This window comes from Apteryx rowi, unplaced genomic scaffold (genome assembly GCF_003343035.1).
Source record: "Apteryx rowi isolate R43461 unplaced genomic scaffold, aptRow1 scaffold_1296, whole genome shotgun sequence".
Taxonomy (NCBI): Eukaryota; Metazoa; Chordata; class Aves; order Apterygiformes; family Apterygidae; genus Apteryx; species Apteryx rowi.
This window is the reverse complement of record NW_020447526.1, coordinates 52,717-71,315: the sequence shown is the minus strand read 5'-3', so window position 1 is coordinate 71,315 and position 18,599 is coordinate 52,717. Positions and strand designations below refer to the sequence as shown.

Here is an 18,599-nt window from a genome sequence, read left to right as displayed (position 1 = left end):
CGTGCCCGAAGGGAGAGAAACTTGGGTCGGGCAGCCCTCCCGGTGCCCGCGCTCGGGATTTTTTATTTCCTCCTTTCCTGCTTGAGCCCGGACACTTCGCTGCGCGGCGTCGGGCCTCGGGGAGCGCTCGCAGGGTTTGCAGAAGGCAAAGCCGAGCGTGGACGGGGGTACCTGCCCCCTGCAAGGTGCAGGGCTGCGGGTTTTGGAGGCGGCTAAGGACGGTGGCCACCCAGTTCCCCGAGGGTTGAGGCCCTATTGGAAATCCTTGTTAGGAACTTCCTCCCTTCTGCAGTTACTAATTGAGTGTAATGAGAGGCTTGACACTAATATATACTATTAAAAAAATAGCTGCAGTCTTTTAATATTAACTAGGTCAACCAAGGCAAAGCAATTTATTTTGTTGGAGACTTCCCAAATGTCACCTATGACCTCCTAATACATCATGCCTGGTCTGGGGCTGAAATCTGTTTTACTGAAGTTACCAGTAGATAATGACTTTCAGGCAGCTGGGCATTCAGTTCTCATCCTTTCCTGATTCCTTAGGGGTGGTATCAAAATGTGAAGCATGCTACTGAATTACCTAATTCAAAGTTAAAATCCAAACTAACCTGATTCTGTTTGTGAGAATGGATACACCCATAGGGCTGATTGCATTTGTAGGGGTGACTTGGCTCGAAGTTAGGGAAGGCTGAGCAGTTTTTCCCTTGATGTTCTGTCATTGCACCTCATGTTGGCCTCACATGCTTCTGCTCTTTCAGTGCCGTTGCTTGTCATGAGGAAAAAGTTGAAAATTAGCTTCCTGCCTACAAGACACTTTGTAGTTTACTTTAAAGGTTACTTTGGAAACCTTGCAAACTTCCCACCCTGTTTTCTTTACCCTTTAATGTTCTTACATTACTGATAATGTTTCAGACTGTCCTTCCTAAAACAGGGTAGAGCTATAGTAACTCTTGTAGGTTTTGGTTGTCTGTTGTTTCTCTTAATAAACGCTTCACTTTATTTTTGAGTAATAAGTACATAAAAATGTCTTCTCTTTAGAAGGCCATCAGAAAAAAAATATGTATGTGATCAAAGCAATGAATATGAAGACTTATTGAGTAAATTTTAATCCATTTAGCATAGTTAACATAGTTAAAAATAAGATTGTATAGAATCTATGGGTTTTGGAAAGTGCTGGTTCTAGGAAAAGTATATAACTGATGGGTTCACTTTATGAGAAAAATGGAATAGCCATAGCTATTCTATAATAGTTTTATTCCAGAGTAGCATCCGCAGAGTGAGAAGTTAGTGATATAGCAATAGCTGAATAATTATTAACACCACTCAGTTTCCGCATGGAGACAAAACCATTTCATGCAGTTAGTAGCAGATTCCTCTGTTAACACAAAGTTTCTAACTTCTAAAAAGGCCATTAACACCAAAGGTTTTATTAGGAAATAAACCTCAAAAACCAAAGCAAGAGATTTTCACAATTATGGGGGTAGGTAAATAAATAATAATTTTGCAGAAATGGCATGTAGACTATATATAAGAATCCACCTTTACCTGTTTCTGTGTATGTCTTAGTTATCTAAACTGGCTGATCCTTTGTGTTTGCTTTTCTTTCTGTCTTGATTCTTTCCTTCCCTACATAAACTTAGGTCAGTAGCTGAGCCTCTTCATTACAAATGATGTGGTCTACGGTACTGGTGTTTAATTAGTTGTTGGTCAAGGTTAATGGGGGGGGGAAGCGAGAATTTACTGTGTGTTGAGATGGTGTCAAATACTGCACTAAAATAAAAAGAGGTTGAACTCTGGACTCTTTCTGTCAGGCTTCTACATGCTTTGTCTGTTGTAATAACATGTTGTGGTGTGAACATGGCCTTTCACAAGAAGAGTGGCGTGCCAGTGTGGGATAGACTAGAGTATCTGTTGTGGTATTGGTAGCGAATGCCTTGAAATGGGTTGGGGCATTTAGTTTTGTTTTGTTGCCTGTCTAGCTGGAATTAGCTCTTGGGTCATGTTGGAAGACTCCTTGACCTTGAAACAGCCCCAGTAAAAAGGTCTCTGTGTCACTATAAAAGAATAAAGAATCATCCTTTCCCTAATGACAAGGAGAATCATGGTATGGTCATATATATGCATTGGCATGTACATACATGTGTAAGCTTTAATGTAATCGTCATCAAGATGAACAGTACTTGCAGCTCTCAACAGTGTGTGCACCATCACTGGGAGATATTAAAAGGTCAAGCAGTGACTTGTCCAGTGTTGAACAGGGAGCCTGTGAGATAGCTGGGGTTACACTCTGGAATGATCCAACTCATTCTTTAATCTGACTATGAGCAACATGGCCTGCACCTCACCTGTTGTTTTGAAAACACTTGCAGTTGTATCAGATGTGAAGACTGGTTGCCACTTTTTTTTTTTTTTTTAATAACATCTTTGAATATTGCTGTTGTGTTTCAGAGCAGAAAAATTTCTTGATTAGTTAGCCACTTCAGACTATTTGCCTGCTTTTTGTAGTCAGGAATGTTAGCTTCTGCAGTAGAGTTGATGCTATGAAAATGTAGTAGAGGTAACATCTGTGGCAGGTTCCTGTTCCATTATACAAACTCACTTTCTTTAAAGTGGGAGAGAATAGCAGAGTATATTTACTATATAAAAACAAAACTTCTGAATATTTGGCTTTGAATAAATCCTTTAATAGAAGTTGGGAGGTGCTGTAGTTTAGCCCTGTTCTGTCATAATGCATTTAATTACATGATCACATAATAGTTTTTCATGGGACTCTCCATATTACTTGTCTTGCCAACTGAGTATCTAATCAATGTATTTTCTAATCCTTGTGGTTAAATACGTAGCCTGACACATCTCTAACTTTTCATCATCCAAAACTTGCACTAACCTAGAGTTGTCCACCTATGGTTTTTCTCTGGACCTGAACTCAATTCTGTTTGTGAAATGCTTCATATTTGAGTCAGCATTTCCAAAGTRTCATGAATATTCAGAGGAATGTTCTGCCTGTTCCACTGATAGTGAACTGGGGCGCAGAGATAAATGGCCAAGTTGTTGGAAAGGTCCATTCAACCTGGATTCTCAATTTAAGATGTCTCACCTGATTCATTCCCACTCCCCCTGCCCCCAAAGCACCTCCGATGCTCAGGGTGGTGTGGTTGTTGTTACTTCTGCAAATTTGTTATCTTTTCTTATAGTGCACACACAGAAACTGAAGAACTTGCAGTTAGTAATTGGCTGTTTAAAAGCAACTTGTATGTGATCAAACACCAGTTAACTAATGAAGCTATAAGTCCTGCAGATCACAGCTCTGTCTGCTGTGGCTGTCACTGTTTCATCCCTAGAATGAGGTGTAGATCTTGTGGGAAAAGTAGTATGTGAGGTAGTGGTCATAACACAGCAATATGAGATACAGTCATTGCTGTGCAGCCCAAGCTGCTAACACTTCCCATATTTTAATCGGTCTGTGTCAATTTAACAAAGTGGTATCAATCTAACGTAGTGTTTTTTTTCTCTAAATTTATCTTCATTTTGAAGCTACTTGACAGGGAAAGCTTCATTATATAGAACTACCTGTGGGGTTTTTTGTTTTTTCCTTTTCTGCTCTTACCCTCACACCCTGCCATTCAGGGTCATCAGCGGAGTTGGAAGCTCTTGGGTCTGTAGCAGAGGCACTTCTCAGTTTATTCCAGTGTGGCTAATAGGGCATCCTCTGTTAGCAGTGGGACATAGAGATGGGAGAATTGCGTTCTGTTTCATGCTCTGCAGGTGATTATATCTTAAGGAGAAGAGAGAAATGAGGGGCAGTAGCAAATCCTTATGCCCTTCTCCCCTCACTCATCCTATTTTCTCCCTGTTTTCTCTCCAAACTTTCCCTTAAAACTCCCCCTGCGTTTCAAGCTGGTTGCTTCCTCCTTTCTCGCTGTGTAACATGAGGGCAAGGGCAGAAGTCAGAGCTCTAAAAAGGTAGTTTCTCTTCCCATTTTTTCATCTAGATCAATGGCAGGCTGTTCAGTAACTACTGGAAAAAGGCTAGGCAACAGCAGAAAAAGACCTTCTTTGGATTTGTGTTACTGAGGTACCCCTGACTTTGACAAACTCCTACCTAATGTGCCAGTAGCAGTCTTCAGGTGGGCTTCCACTTTGGGCATCCTTCACAAAGAAAAGCAAAATGTTTGCTGCACAGTCAGAGGTGCATGCTCATTCAATCAAGACAAACAGAATAGGGTTCCATCTTAAAAGAAAAGGTTGCAAGGGTCTTCTAGTACAAGGAAAAAAGATGTTGTTTTGTCACTTTTCATTTTACAAGTTGTTTTACATGTACTAAATCTGTAATCATTGAGAATTTTAAACTTTGACAAATTTAAAGCAACTGAAAATTGCCTACTAAACCTACTCCAAGAGTATGTTGGCATGTGATAAACATGACCAGACTAACCTAAAGGGTCTATCCCTAGCAGTTAAAAATTAGGTGGAAAAAGAAAACCCAGAACTTTCTGAATATGGTACACTTGGATATGTTACAGTGTAACAGTGTTGAGTAGCACTGAAGAAAAAAGATGCATGAGTAATGCTGCTATGCCTCATTGCAATGTGGTGTTGCAGGGCTATTAAATACATGCAGCATGTATTTGTCCACATTTTATATTAAAGATACGCTTTAAAATAGCTTGTGAAGAGCTAATTATATCATTTTAGCTATGACTGTTTTTTTAGAGTTATTAAGGTTATAAGCTCATCGACCAAGTTTTTATAGATCTAAAATGTTTCTGATCATTTTACATAATTTTGTAAAAATCTGACCCGTTTATTAACAATTGGTTACAATGTGCATAAATTTTCTTCTTAGACCACATTGAAATACAGTTGAAATTAATGAATGGGCAACCTAAAGTATACTTCCATTGTTAGTTTTTCACCAAATTATCAATCAGAAGTCATTCATAATGATGCTTTGTGCATTAAAGTGTGATATCTGATGAACTGTAGCCACCAATACAATCTGCTTTACAAGTCATTATCTCCTAGTTCAAAAACAACAAGGTGCAGGTAATCTTTTTACATACAGGGATTTTAGGAGAATACYTCCTCTTAGTGGAGATCAAAAATAAGTTTGATAGCAGTTCAACAAGCCAGTGGGGATAATATTGTTTTGTATTCTAGAATATCATTATTGTTAAGTTTCATTATCAAAAAAGTTCAGCATGTGTAAATGGAATGTAACTGGTATAAGCTGTGTGGTTTAAGACTACTTTTCTTCAATTTTACTAGAAAAACTTTTCTTTCTCTGCTTTTTTTATACCAAAGCTGTAGTTGTGTATAGGCCTGCTATGTTCTAAGGTGTATGCTTGTTTAGATAAGTTGTATGAAGTTAAAATTTGCTTGAAATGATTGTAATAGCATCTTTTGTGTAGGATGCAAGTAAACCAGATTACAGCACCTCTTGGAAGTTAATACTTTGTAGGATCATAATGGCTGCCATCAGCTTTCTCTCTTTAACTGCAGATAGCTAGCATAGTGGTTTATCCTGTGGCTTAAAAAATCATATGGTCCTGTAGCTAAAAAGATGTTTTCAGATGCTGGACCTAAGTTTCAAGCCATTATCCTCTTAAATCTTACTGACTCAACAGGTTTAAACATTATTTTGGAATTTTTTTTATCCTAGATCATTTTCCTGATCCTATTTAGAGATGCCACATAGCGGCACAGCTAATAGGTGATAATAACCTGTTAGAAGGAAGTAGGGCTGGAAATAAGCAACTGGGTATATGCAGAAGTAGGATCCTTTTGTACCAATTTTATTGTCAGTGAAATTCACAGTGTGGGACTTTACTACTAAGACTATAGTTCATTAAATATTTCAAGCTGGCATACACAGGCTAAAAGAAGCAATTCCAGCAACTTTTCTGTCCTTACTCTTGATGCAACTTATGGGGGTATCATACAAGTTCATGGTAGTTTTCAGTCAAACCAATTTGGTTTCCCATACATTGGCACAAAGAGTCAAGCTGGCTTAAGGGCAGAAATGATTATCTGGAGAAAGCAGAATGGCTTCTAAGCAGCAGCCATGTCAACTTGTGCCAGCCAGGCATTTATCAAACGGCAACCTTAACCAGCCTTTCTTTGATAGTCCCTGAAAGTCTCTGAGTGCACAGAGGAGTATTCTTTAGTTCATTAGGTGATGCTCATCACAATGACCAAGTGCTCAAACTCTGTCCTTGCACAGTTATGGAAAAAAAAAACCTGCACTGGACTTGTTTGGTTGAGTTTTTTTCTTTTGGTGTCTTTGGAAGTGACCAATTTTCAATCAGTTACTCCTGTGATTTGGAGATACAGATCCTGTCTTCCTGTTGTAAAGAGTGGTGTTCTTGGTAACAGTGAAAGCTGCAGATACAAAATGTAATCTTTCCAAAGAATTTTGTGATATGTCTGGCTGACAGCATTATTACTGCTGTGTTTTCTGGTTCCTCTCAAGCGGAGTTGAGGAGAGGCATCAGTGCTCTGTAGTAGGAAAGCATCCTTTATCTCTTCATCCTTTCTTCTGTATCCCTTCTGCATCTTCTTGGAATCATTTTTGTTTTATCTTCATTTGAAACTGCATTTTAGGTTGTCCATGAGGTTCTCCATTTTGCCTATCCCCATAGTGCAATGCTTCTGTTAATCCCTGGCGGAATTATTACTGGGACATAAGAGGTCAGTGTACACGGGGCATTGTACCAAGTGTGCCTTTAGTTCCTGCCTCTTACTTAGGGAGCTGCTGTCATTATCTCAGAGGTTTGATGTTCCATAGCGCCAATTAGTTGAAACAAAAATAAAAAAGGTTCTTTTCTATCGTAGCAGATTACTGTGTTTTTTATCACAGTTATGTGTTGTGGAAGGGAAGGAATTACATACCTCTTCTCAGTCATTCAGGATAGTTTTCTTTGTCAGAGGTGGCTATTTTCAGAAATCAGTTGTTATTGAAAATAGTTGTCTGAAATTAATCTCTATTTTTAAGCAGATAAAATACATTTTTTCTGCTCTTTTCAGAAGTACTTTGTGCTGATTGCTTTGCACATCTGATCAGTTCTATTTAGATACTGATGTAGGACCTAATCTTTAAAGTTTTTAAAACTTTGGCTCTGCATATACACTTGCATGAGTATTCGCTTAGTCTCACTTGCAGAACTGGCACCCACCTTTGAAAGCATTAGGCCACAAAAATAATATTATTTGTGCTTGGATTTCATCTTATTCTTTGAATCCGCTTTCGTATTTTATGGTGACAGTAAAATGATAAAGCAAATATTGAGAGAAGAATTTACTCGTTGCGTAGCTGAGTTCTCAAGTTTGGAGTTCAGGGGAAGCTGAAATATTTCAGATGCACTGTGCGCTCACTACTCCCATGACTGATCTGTATTTTTCAAAATCCAGCTAATTACTACAATGTCTAAATGGGGAATTGTCTGTCTAATTTTGAATTACAATATTGATTTTAAAAGACAGTGCAAATTTAATCATCAGTCTCTAGAAACTATTCTTGCTCCTTCATTCAGTTATAGGTAGAAGATAATGTCATATTCCAAGAAAATGACTACTGGGATGAGAAACTTGGAAGGTCTTTCCTCCGTTTTCTTAAGTTAGTTGGCACAATCAAAATTGGACAGCTCTCCCAGGTAAATGGGGTGAAAATAAAGCGAAGGCAACTTTGAGACTTTTAAAATGTCCCATCAAATGTAAATATGGTTTAAATTATATTGGTCAACCTCTGAGCTCTTTTCAGCGGGAACAGCAAAACCTTAGTCTACAATGAAGGAATTTAGTTTCCTCTTTTGGAGAAACATTTATTCTGACTGATTTTAGATATCTAGAAATACATCAGACCTAACTTCATTTCTGTCTCTTCTTTCTTGCCTGGAAGAACACAAAGGTCACAGAAATTACCTGTTAAGAATTACTGAATTTAATAAAATACACTTAGTTGTTTTGTTTTCTGAACCTACTAATTTTTGTTATAGCCAGGCTGTTTATATTCTTATTTTCTTATATATTCTTTGAAAATCCAATGCATGTTAACCACTCACCCTGTTTGGCTTGAAAGTCTAAGCAAGAATGGAGACTTCATCAGGAACCGTGTTTTTTCCTGATTTCTTCCCCCTGCCTCCCGGTTGCATATTAATACCAGGGGATATTAATGATGGTCTTTATATTTAAATTTTTAAGTACAGTTTGTCTTTTCAGAACTTCATGATCTTGACGTTCTCCCCCTAAAGTATTAGAAAATTAAATATTTTGCTCTTAATAGATATGAGATGAAGGGATGGATTTACATTCTTAAAAAAAAAAGACATCTTGTATAATATTTCTTTGCAATACTTCTTAACAGAAAAGATTGAAATATTATATAGACTTAAAGGGTTTTTTTGTAGTGGAGAGTATATGTTTGATTTAGTACAGGTAATCAAATATAATTGGGTGTTCAGGAAAAGGCATCTGTCTGGAGCAGGAGGGAGTTAGTATGTAATGCAGATTTCAGAGTTTCTAAATGCTTCTTAAAGCCTTTGGAATGTGTGACTTCCAACCTCCCTCTTTACTACCTCAAAAAAATTTTTATATTTATATATATATATGTGTGTGTGTGTGTGTATGTATATATGTATGTCTGTGTGTGTATGTACACACAGAGAATAAATTATATAAAAATAAATATGTATAACATCAATTTTATAGATGTGTGTGTGTATATATAAAAGTATAAATTATATAAGGATGTATATAATATATCTCTCTATATAAAAGCATATGTCCCTTAAGTCATACATAGCAGAACTCTCAAAAATTGCTGGAAGACTATACTGAAGAACTCAGATGCAGGGAAGAATAATGACGGGAAACAGTTTGGGTATTAAAAAGCCCGCCAACACTTACTTCATAAATGGTTCTGGTGGAATTACTTGTTTCTGACATTAGTGGCATGCATCTTTTTTTTTTCAGGATCAGGCTCTTTGTAGAAAAGAAGAAGTAAAGGAACATAGTAGGAAGAATACTTGGCTTCATAAAGCATTTAATAGAGAGAATTAAATCACTTGCGAAGTTCATTCAGATTGGCTTGGCRGTGAGCACTGTTGTATCAACTGAAAACAGATCAGAGAATTAGCTATAAACAAAGGTTAATGATAAGATACTGGAGGATCTGGTGGCTAGAAGAGTGTCACAGGAGTTGGTTGATGTTAAATTAGCTAACATATAGTGTCTTCATTAATCTAAAACAAGAAGTAAACAACATTTTAATTACATTTGTGACCTGGCACAAAATTCAGAGCTGTTGTGAAGACAGACACAATTAGAAGATCTAGCATGTAGAGGGAAACAATGCATTGAATTAAATTCACTATAATGCAACTCTATTGGCTTTTAACTAAGCTCTACTCACAGAAAACTTGGTTTAAATTTTAGCATGTAAAAGCTATCTGAAATGCAGTAGATAATACTCAAAGGGAAGTGATGGTAGGGAAAATTGTAGCGGAACAGTACAGTAAATTCTGAAAAAGACTTAGGACTTTATATGTCTTTCTTTTCTGGCCACTGTGGTTTTGTTGCAAACTTTTATAGTATTTTGGAGAGAAAAGYTGTTGGAGGATTGACCTCCATTACATCATTACATCATGGAAATTGCAGCTAGAATACCGAGTCAGGAAAGTATCTACAGGCAAATCCCATTGCAGGCAGTATATTGAAATGTGGCTGAACAAAACACTTTGCAAAGAAGGGATGAAACATTACAGAGAATACTCATGTGCGAGGCAGGTTAAGGCTTTCTGCCTCTTCTTAATGTGGTAGTTTTAATGGAATTGGAATCTGCTTTTTTTGTGCTTTTCATGTGGGTATGAGAAGACTAATTTCTGGCCTCTCAGAGCTGAGGTGTTGAGTATCGGCTAGTAATAAGATCCTTCAAAGAATGAATGATCTATTTCATTTTACCTGCAACCTTCTGTACTGACTGTTACTTCTCACCTATTTGTGTTCTTATTCTTCGTGCTTTTAATGCACCGCTTCTGTTCATTTAAGTACAAACAAAATATTTATCCAGAAGCTGGTCACTGTGAGTTCAAATACTCACCCTTGGATTTCTCGAATGGATATCAGTAACTGTAGATACTAGAATTGTATTGTACTCATATGGCATCCTGCTTATATTGCAGGGTTTTAATTAGAAAAAATGAAGCTTTTTTTTTTCTTTTGTGGTGCATCTGTACCAGGTAGTCCAGGCTTAAGACAAATAAAGGAAACTTGCATGTATGTTCTATTAAATGTTTCTTTAAAACAGTTATCTGTTTTTTTTATTTCAACTTAGCAATTCTTCTGTGGTATTGGTACTGCAGGTACCACATTATTGTCATGGTGTGTCCTGTGGTATTTATACTTCATAACTGGTGAAATACAAAAACCTGTTTATATAAACAAGATCAATTTTTAATATTCCCTTGGTTTTCAAATCCTCTCAAAGCCATTTTTTTAAGTTGTGTCCCTTTAAAAAAATAAATTGTTGTGTCCCTTAAAAATTTCTAATTGTGGATACTCACAGGGAATCTTGCACACATCCTTCCAGGTTAATCTTGTGGTATAAAAGTTATGCAGAGCTGACAGATCTTACAAAGCTTAGCTGCTGCTTACTTTACATTCTTATTGGCAATATGTAGTACTGTTTGAGATATGACACAATGCATGGTTGTCTGCACTTAAAACCTGCCGTTAGTTTGAATATTGAAAGCATATTTATAGTTAGCCAGTCAGCTCCTTTGCTATGACCGCTATGTGCCTATTTGATTGGAAAAAAAAAATCACTGTTACCTATGTTCTTCTCTGTTTTTTATTATCTGTGTCACTTCTTGCTGGCATCCATACAGTGTCAGAYGCAGCAGGCCTAAAGAGGCTACTTTATGGCTATAATACAGGTATGTGAGGGAATACAGGTATATGAGGGAATAAAGTTGAAGAATCATTGGGGGTGGAGTACTGTCCTTCTCAGTGATTCAGGGGGCTTTGATTCTGCTGCATGAAACTTGCAGTGTGGACAGTCCTGTCCCTGGCTAGTTTATACTGTAAGGCACAGTATCAGAGTGCACTTTAACGTGACCAGGGTGTCATGTGAAATACAGTGAGCCATAGCATTACATCATGTGGAAAAACCTGCCAAGGGGATATGTTACTTAGTAAGCTCAGTTGCTTTGAAACCAGAGTTCCTTCAATAGTTTTTCACCAGGACAGAAGACAGAGGAAGGGTTCCTATGGAAGAGTTGGGAACAAGGTCTTCAAGGTTTTGGTGGCTTCCACGTGAAAGTTCTGTGACTTCCAGATGCTAGTGCAGACAACCACTGCCTGTGACATGCATGTATAAATCTGTCTGATCCCTGGGGAAAAGAGAAAGCACTGCAAAAACTAGCACAAAGATTCAAACCAGCCAGGATTCCCTGGAGTGTCTAAGCAGGACTAGTTGGAGGGGAGAGGAAGCTTCCATTCCTCTTTCAACAGATATATTGTAGCCATATTTCTGACATGCATGTTTTTTGGTGTCCCTATCAGTTTAAGGAGTCCCAGGCTGCTTGCAGCAGCCCCGTGCCACTTTGATCCTGTGGGTTGTACTGGCTCAATTGTTTGTGCAGCTGTAGAGTAAAATGATTTTGCTGGGGTAGCAGGAGAATATATTTACATTTTTAATTATATTTATAATATTTATAAATGTGTTTAAGCAGCAAGCTATTTTTCAGCTCGATCAATTATCTTGTTCACGACATGACCTCCCACACAGCTCTGCCAGCATACTGGAGAGCCAAGGGCCTGGGAGGAAGAGTGCAGCCTCAGACTGCCTGAACTTGTAGTGACTGCAGAAAGGAGGGATAGGGTCTGAGATGGGAGTGAGAGCATGTAAGAACCCCTTGCTGCTGTTACTCACCTCTGAGGTTATTAATGTTTAAGTCTCTCCATGGAAAAAATTCTTTAGCCCTTGGAATTGTTGTTGGATTTTCCAGCTTGAGAGGGAATTCTGGGCTAATTAGCTAACTTAATTGAAGTATGTTATGTAATATGTTGTAATAGTATACAGTGTTTGACTTAAGAAATTTTAATATATTGTTAATTTTTTTCTGCGGTTGGCTCTATGAGAGGTTTTTAAAATGTGTTGTCAAGCAATAATATTAACATCTAAAAAGAGCCTGCCCTGTGTACCAGAAACAAGAGATTTGTCTTTCGTTATTGCTAAAGAAAGTGGGGTAAATTACTGTGTGTTAACTATACAGTATTGCAGGATGAGAGTTTGCTCCTGGGCAGTTACTGCAAAGCTACTGGCATGTGGTAGTAGCATCTCATGATGATTTAGCCCTGTTTCAAAGCTCTAAGGTTCCTAAAAGTGAAGTAGTGTAAAATACCCTGATCATGGAATGTGATTCAGCTTCATTCATTTTATGCTGAGGTGTTTACCCTGGCCGCCTAAGGAAATGAATCATGCTGTCTTTCTGTTCCCTACTCCTATAAATCCTGATCCTCTTGGCTGTTTTCAGGAAGGACTTATAAACTCTGAAAGATAACTTCCGTGTAAATAGGTGCCCAGTAGAGGAAAGATGCTATTGGAGTTCCCTTTAACAGTGCAGTGCAAGTTTATTAGACTTGGGAAAATTCTTATAGGAAAGACAGATGTTATGAATTCCCAAACTATGGGAAAGCTGTGCTTGGAACTTGTACAACGTTGTGTTTTGAAGAGGGAAGTTGTAGGAAACAGGGCTTTGTTACTGCCAGTGATCGTGGAACTACATGTTTTTGCTTTGCTTATGGCTTCTCATGCTCCCAGCATCACATTATCAAGCTATGGCAACTCTTCAGTAAACAAACGGAAAGGCTTTTAGGAATACAAACTTGAAACAATCCCACAGGAGGCTGGTGAGACTGAAGTACCTCAGGGAACAGTCAAGCTCCATTTTGGATGCCTGTGTTGCTATTCTGAGTTGCTGTACTCTACTCAATGCCGCTTAACTTCCTGCTGTTTTTTAGCTACTTAAATGATCAGTCCTAGACTTTTTTTAAACCAGCTGCTTTTGTGGCATGCTTCTTTTCTCTTAGGAGAGCACACAGTCATAAAGCCAAGTTTTATTTTCTGGTGGGGGGTTGAAGAGTATTTGTTTTTCTGTAGGTATGTTAGAGCCCAATGACAGGAGAAGACAGTGGGCAACTCCACTGCAAACTAGCCAGTCTTTTTCTCTGCTCCAAACCGTAATTGTGTAACTCTCAGAAATTCCAGTCAAAACCTTGTAGAAAGTTTGTGTTAGGATTGAAATGGAAAGAGCAAAGAAAAGATAACTCCTCTACTGTTCCTTTACTGATTGAAAAGCAAAACAACAACCAAATTGCCTTCTCTCCTACCTATTAAATGACTTTTTAAAACACCTGCTTTTTTTTTTTTGTAATTCTTCTCTAGTAGCTACTGCTCACTGTTTTTCCATGATTGCTTGCCCCTAGATGGACATCCTGTCTTTTTCAAAATGTAAAGTAATATATCTTGATTTTTAAACAAAGGACTTGGAACATAAGCTTGATTTTAGCTGTGCTTGGGTTTAACTAGCATTTCTTTGTACCTCTGGAAGACAAGAGTTAGAATGGTCAGGTCAATACTTTGTTCTTGTGAAGGAAGATGTTTCCCTAACTGTCCTGTCAAAGCCTTGGTGTTTTACTGATTTTTTTTTTATTATTATTATTTTTATTTTTATTTTTTACTGTTTTGATGGAGCAGATGCAATGAGGGAAAGATATTCTGAAAGCTTCTAAATGAGTGAGCCTGAGGCACCAGAGGAACAAATGAGATAAGGAAATCATTCATTTCAGTAGTGCTGTGCTTTTTGGCTCATCTCATCATAGCTAATTACTAGTGAAGTTCATGTTTAGGAAGAAAACTGTTAACTTTCTCGGGGATTTCTAAAGCCCTAGTAGAGCAAACCTCAAGTTTCCAGTTCATAGTGTTATGCTACCAGCTGCTGATTAGATATGACTCCCATTGGAGCCTGCAGATGCTTTTAGTTAATTGGCTAGAAGGATCACTGAGGGATGCTGTGTGTTATGAACATACCTGGTGATAATCAGTCTTTGTTTTCTTGCTTGGAAAATCTAGAATGGCTTTGGTACGATGTTGCTTGTAAATACTAACATGAATTTGCCAGGCTTCTTTAAGTTGCTCCAACATATAGAAAGAAGAATCTTCACTGTCATCGGTGGTTTGCTGTTGGCCAGATGCTTTTAAATCTATAATAAAAGCACTGACTTATTTTTTCTTTTAGTCTCCAGAGGGTGCTGAAGGCAAGGATGCAGCAAAAGTAACTAAACAAGAGGCAAGTATATTTCCCTTTTTTAAAAATTCATTTTGGCATGTAATTATTTGATTGGAGATCTGAAGTCTTGCAGATCAAAAGAGTATGTACTGCTCATCCACTTCTAGTGTTTTCAGGTGTTTTCAGTGGAAATAATGATAGTTTGTTTAAAACTAGAAGTAAGCCACATTTGTAGCCTTTTTGGCATAATTTGATTTTTGTGCACTGAGGGTTTATAGGACTCACTGGTACACAAAACAAATTCCAGAAGCCGTTTAGGGCTTTAATAGAGGCATTCTGGTGGACCTTACAGCAACAGTTTAGCATGTTACTGCCTGGAACTGTGTTTTGCTTGCCTCTTTCTCTAGCAGAGCTGGCAGAAGAGAGCTAATGCGCACACCTCAGCCACTCTACTTCAAAACTATTCTTAGCTTATGTGGCTGATGGAAGGGTGTTTTGAATTAAGATACCAGATTCTAAACTGGAGCAGCTGACATATGGGTATGTTTCCTTTGTCCGAATTTGCATTAAGGGCACAGTTAACTTTTGGCAGAAGAGGCAAGGTGGACAGCTGGTGGTACCTTGACCAGTACAATAAGGTCTGTTAGACTTTATCACAGCCCTTAATCTGAGTTTAAAAAAGAGGTAGAGAAGTATCGAGGATTCATTTTCTTAGATTGTCACCTTTTGTAACTGACAAAGTTCAATCAAGCCCTTGAAAAGACTGGGTGAATATTCAAACAGATTAAGAATTAATTGCTCTTCTCATAAAGCTTTGGGCATATTTGAACAGGGAGAAAAGCCTAATGAAGTTTTACATTTTCTGAACTGAGAAGCTGGTTGATGCTCAGTCAGGCAGAAGAAAATGGTACAGAGGAATGTCAGAATATTTCAAAAAATAGTAATGTTTACAAAAAAATCATGAAGAAAACAGATGAGTAAAAAGATCTGAGAAAAATGGATTTTGGTATCTCAGTAGCTTCCTATGGGATTTCCTAGAAGACAGCATACCAATTAGTTTCTTAGTTTCACAAAATATGAAAAGGCTGACTACATCATAGTAAAAATGTAATCTTTTTCCTCTAAATGATTTTTTTTTCTGTCCAAGTTTAAATATTGTTTCTTCAAGAGACAGAAAAGTAAAGGTTCCTTACCCTGAATATTTAAGACAGCTGAATGCTAGTATAAGAAGAAAGAAGTTTGCAGAAATATCCCCTCTCTGGGGAGGGCCTGTTCTCTTTGAAATACAAGAGCTCTTGGAGTAGTCTTCAGTCAAGATGAGATAATAGTGGCTGTGGACACTACAGAAAAAACAAATGAACATAGTCTCAGTAGACACACCTGTAGTGCTCAGTAAGTGAGGATAATAGTGAAGGATTAGACTAGAAACTGTGGGAACTTTTGGAATAGGTAGAATTTAGGCAGAAAGGATGGCTTCAGTCTGAACCAAAACAGACCCATGTGGATGACACTGAAGAGTTTTATTCTGAAAAAAATTTAAACTAAACATTTGAAGGAGACTGGCAGGTTCTGAACGGCACATACAGTGAAGTCAGAATTCTCTATCTTTAGGGGGGGAAAAAAAACAAACAGAAGTCATAAAAATTTGCATCTGCAATGGCAAAGAGCAATTTTGAGAAATGCATTGGGAAGGCATTAAAAGATTAAAAAGTTAAAACCAGGAATGTTTGCTTCCTGGAGCAACAAGTCAAAGGACCAAGAAAAGAATAACGAGCTCCTGATTTGGTCCTCAGTAGTACACAGAAGCTAGTTAAAAAGACAGTTGTCAGAGAACCAATCCATAATTATGATGATAATATATTTCAGTTCATAGTCATTGTGGGAATGTAAGTCCAAATAAACTCCCCAATGGTAAGATGCGATGTCAAGAAAGGGAATTTTTATTAAAAATGAGAGCCTGTTAAAAGGAACAGCTAAAATATTTAATGATATCAGGCAGCAGAGAGGCTATGTAATACACCATCCTAGAGGTCTGAAGAAATGTGTACTATTTTTCAAAAGGACCTCCACCCCCCCCMAAAAAAAAACCCAGAAAGATTTAACACCAAAATAAAGGAAAATTGTTATTTTTAAAGGTATTTTTGTATAGATAGAAAATAATGAGGAAAGGAGCAAAACATCCAGTATGTCAAATGTGAAGCTGAAATACAGCAACTAGATGAAACTTCTGCTATGCAGACTTATTAGGGAGTTTGTCATAATGGAGCCTTTTCTTATGAGCGTAGAGTTTGGAGAACATTCTTGAATTGAGTGTGAGCAGAAGTGGTTTTAGATTTTTTTTTTTTAAACAAACTGATAAAAAGAATAATAATAAATCTGAGAACTAGATGGTATTCATCCAACAGCCCAACGAATTTGGGCTAAAACTATTTTGCTAAACTATTAAGAGGCTTGCATTGGCCTCAGTACCGGAGTAACAGAAGGCAATGAATAAGCTCTCAGGGTTTTAGATAAGAGATTCGGGAAAATAAAGACTGTAAGTCTAACTCGTAAAAGTTTTTTTTTTTTTAATAAAAAGGTTTTTAAAAAAAGTGTAGAATGAGTAGATACAGACAAATGTATAACAGGAGAGTTGACAGATTTTGCGGAGAGAAATCATACTTCAAATATCTGAATTCTCTGTAGAAGTCAACAGGTAAATAAATGATGTTGAACCAATTGATACAATGTACTTGGATATAAAAACACTTTTTGATGAGGCTCTCCAACCAGGTTCTTAACCTAACAAACCATGGATTAAAGAGAAGATCATCTTAAAAATTGATAACAGATGAAGATATGAGAAGGGGCTAGAGAAGAAATAGTTAGTTTTCCTAATAGAGGAGAGTTAGTGGAGTGTTGGGGAGAGTTGTGTTTGAGCTTGTGCTGCTGAATGTATTCATTAAATGATCTGGGAGAGAAGTTACTGGTGAAACTACAAAGTGTGCTGAAGTTTACAAGAAATCATCAGGGTAGTCAAAAGTGAGAGAGACTGAGAAGGATGTGACATCACTGAATAACTAGGTGATAAAATATCAGTGGAAACTGAATGCAGAGAAATGCAAATTAATACTCACGGGCAGGGGAAGACACAGTGATGGTCAAATTGGCTGTTAATCGGGAGAGAGATTGTGGAATGACTGTGGATCCTTCTTAGAAAACGTCCTGATAATTGAAAGGTGAATAGAATAGGGGAAAAATTACTGACTGAATAGAGAACAGCGTGGGAAACATCACTGTATCACAACATAAATGCATTGTGCACCTAGATGGGGACTATTAAATGGCTCTCCCTTAATAAGGGCATGATGGAATTGAAAAGGTACAAAGGACAGTGGGATGAACGGAGGATATAGAGCAGCTTTTTAATGAAAAAGAAAAATTTCTAGGATTCTTTGTTTTTTATATTGCAGAGATAATAAATTTATCTGCAAAATAGAGAAGGGCAGTTAGGGAATGATTACTTGCTTTTACTGACATAATTTGAGAATAAGAGGAATCCAGTACAAGTAAGAGGTAACAAGTTCAAAAGAAATACAGTGGGGTGGGGGGAGCTTCACTTTTGGAGTGTTTTTTGTTTTGGTTTGATTTTTGTTTCTTTTTCCACACAACATAAAATCCCACTATGAAACTCATTGTTATAGTATATTGTGAAAACTGAAAGTGTAAATGGGTTCACTTTCAAGCAAACAGACAAATTCATGGAAAAAATGTCCATCTGGGACTATTAAAAACATGATGTGGATATAATATCCAGACTGGAAAGTGCACAACTGTAGATTGTCAGAAGCTGGCAGAGTAGGGAAGTGCAAAGTGTCTTTCTGTGTGTGCTCCATCTCATACACTCTTTCCCTAAGCATTTGCTAGTGGGACAGTGTCAAGTAGATTATTGGGTACAGTAGGTGATTCTGGCTTAGTACAGCTGTTAAGAGGGGGGAGGAGGTTTGGCTTTTTTTAAAAGTACATAGAAATGTGACCTTTGCTGACTTAACTATAGTTCCATCCTTATAATTGGATAACACAACATGCATACAAACCCTGAATGAGAATTAAAATTAAGTAAACCTTCAAGGATTTTTAAAGAACTGGGGAAGTTATGCCAAATTTCTCACACAGTGCAAATCTTATATGAAATCAATCATGGAGTAAGAACAATGGTGGGGGGGGGATACAATTTGCATCTAAGACAATATGTTATCTTGTAAAAAGTGGATGCTAACTTGCAACATTTTAACACCCAAGCTTGTGGGATAAAAATCTTCATTTAAGAAG

The 18,599-nt window shown here is 37.5% G+C and overlaps 1 protein-coding gene across 1 annotated transcript in view; it reads left to right on the top strand.

Moving 5' to 3' along the window:
• Positions 1-18,599, top strand: part of LOC112961164 — a 28,692-nt gene that overhangs the window by 4,743 nt on the left and 5,350 nt on the right. The window contains exons 2-3 of the mRNA XM_026056053.1: positions 3-185; positions 14,298-14,348. Of these exons, the coding sequence (XP_025911838.1) occupies positions 3-185; positions 14,298-14,348 (234 nt within the window). The remainder of the gene's footprint in view (positions 1-2; positions 186-14,297; positions 14,349-18,599) is intronic.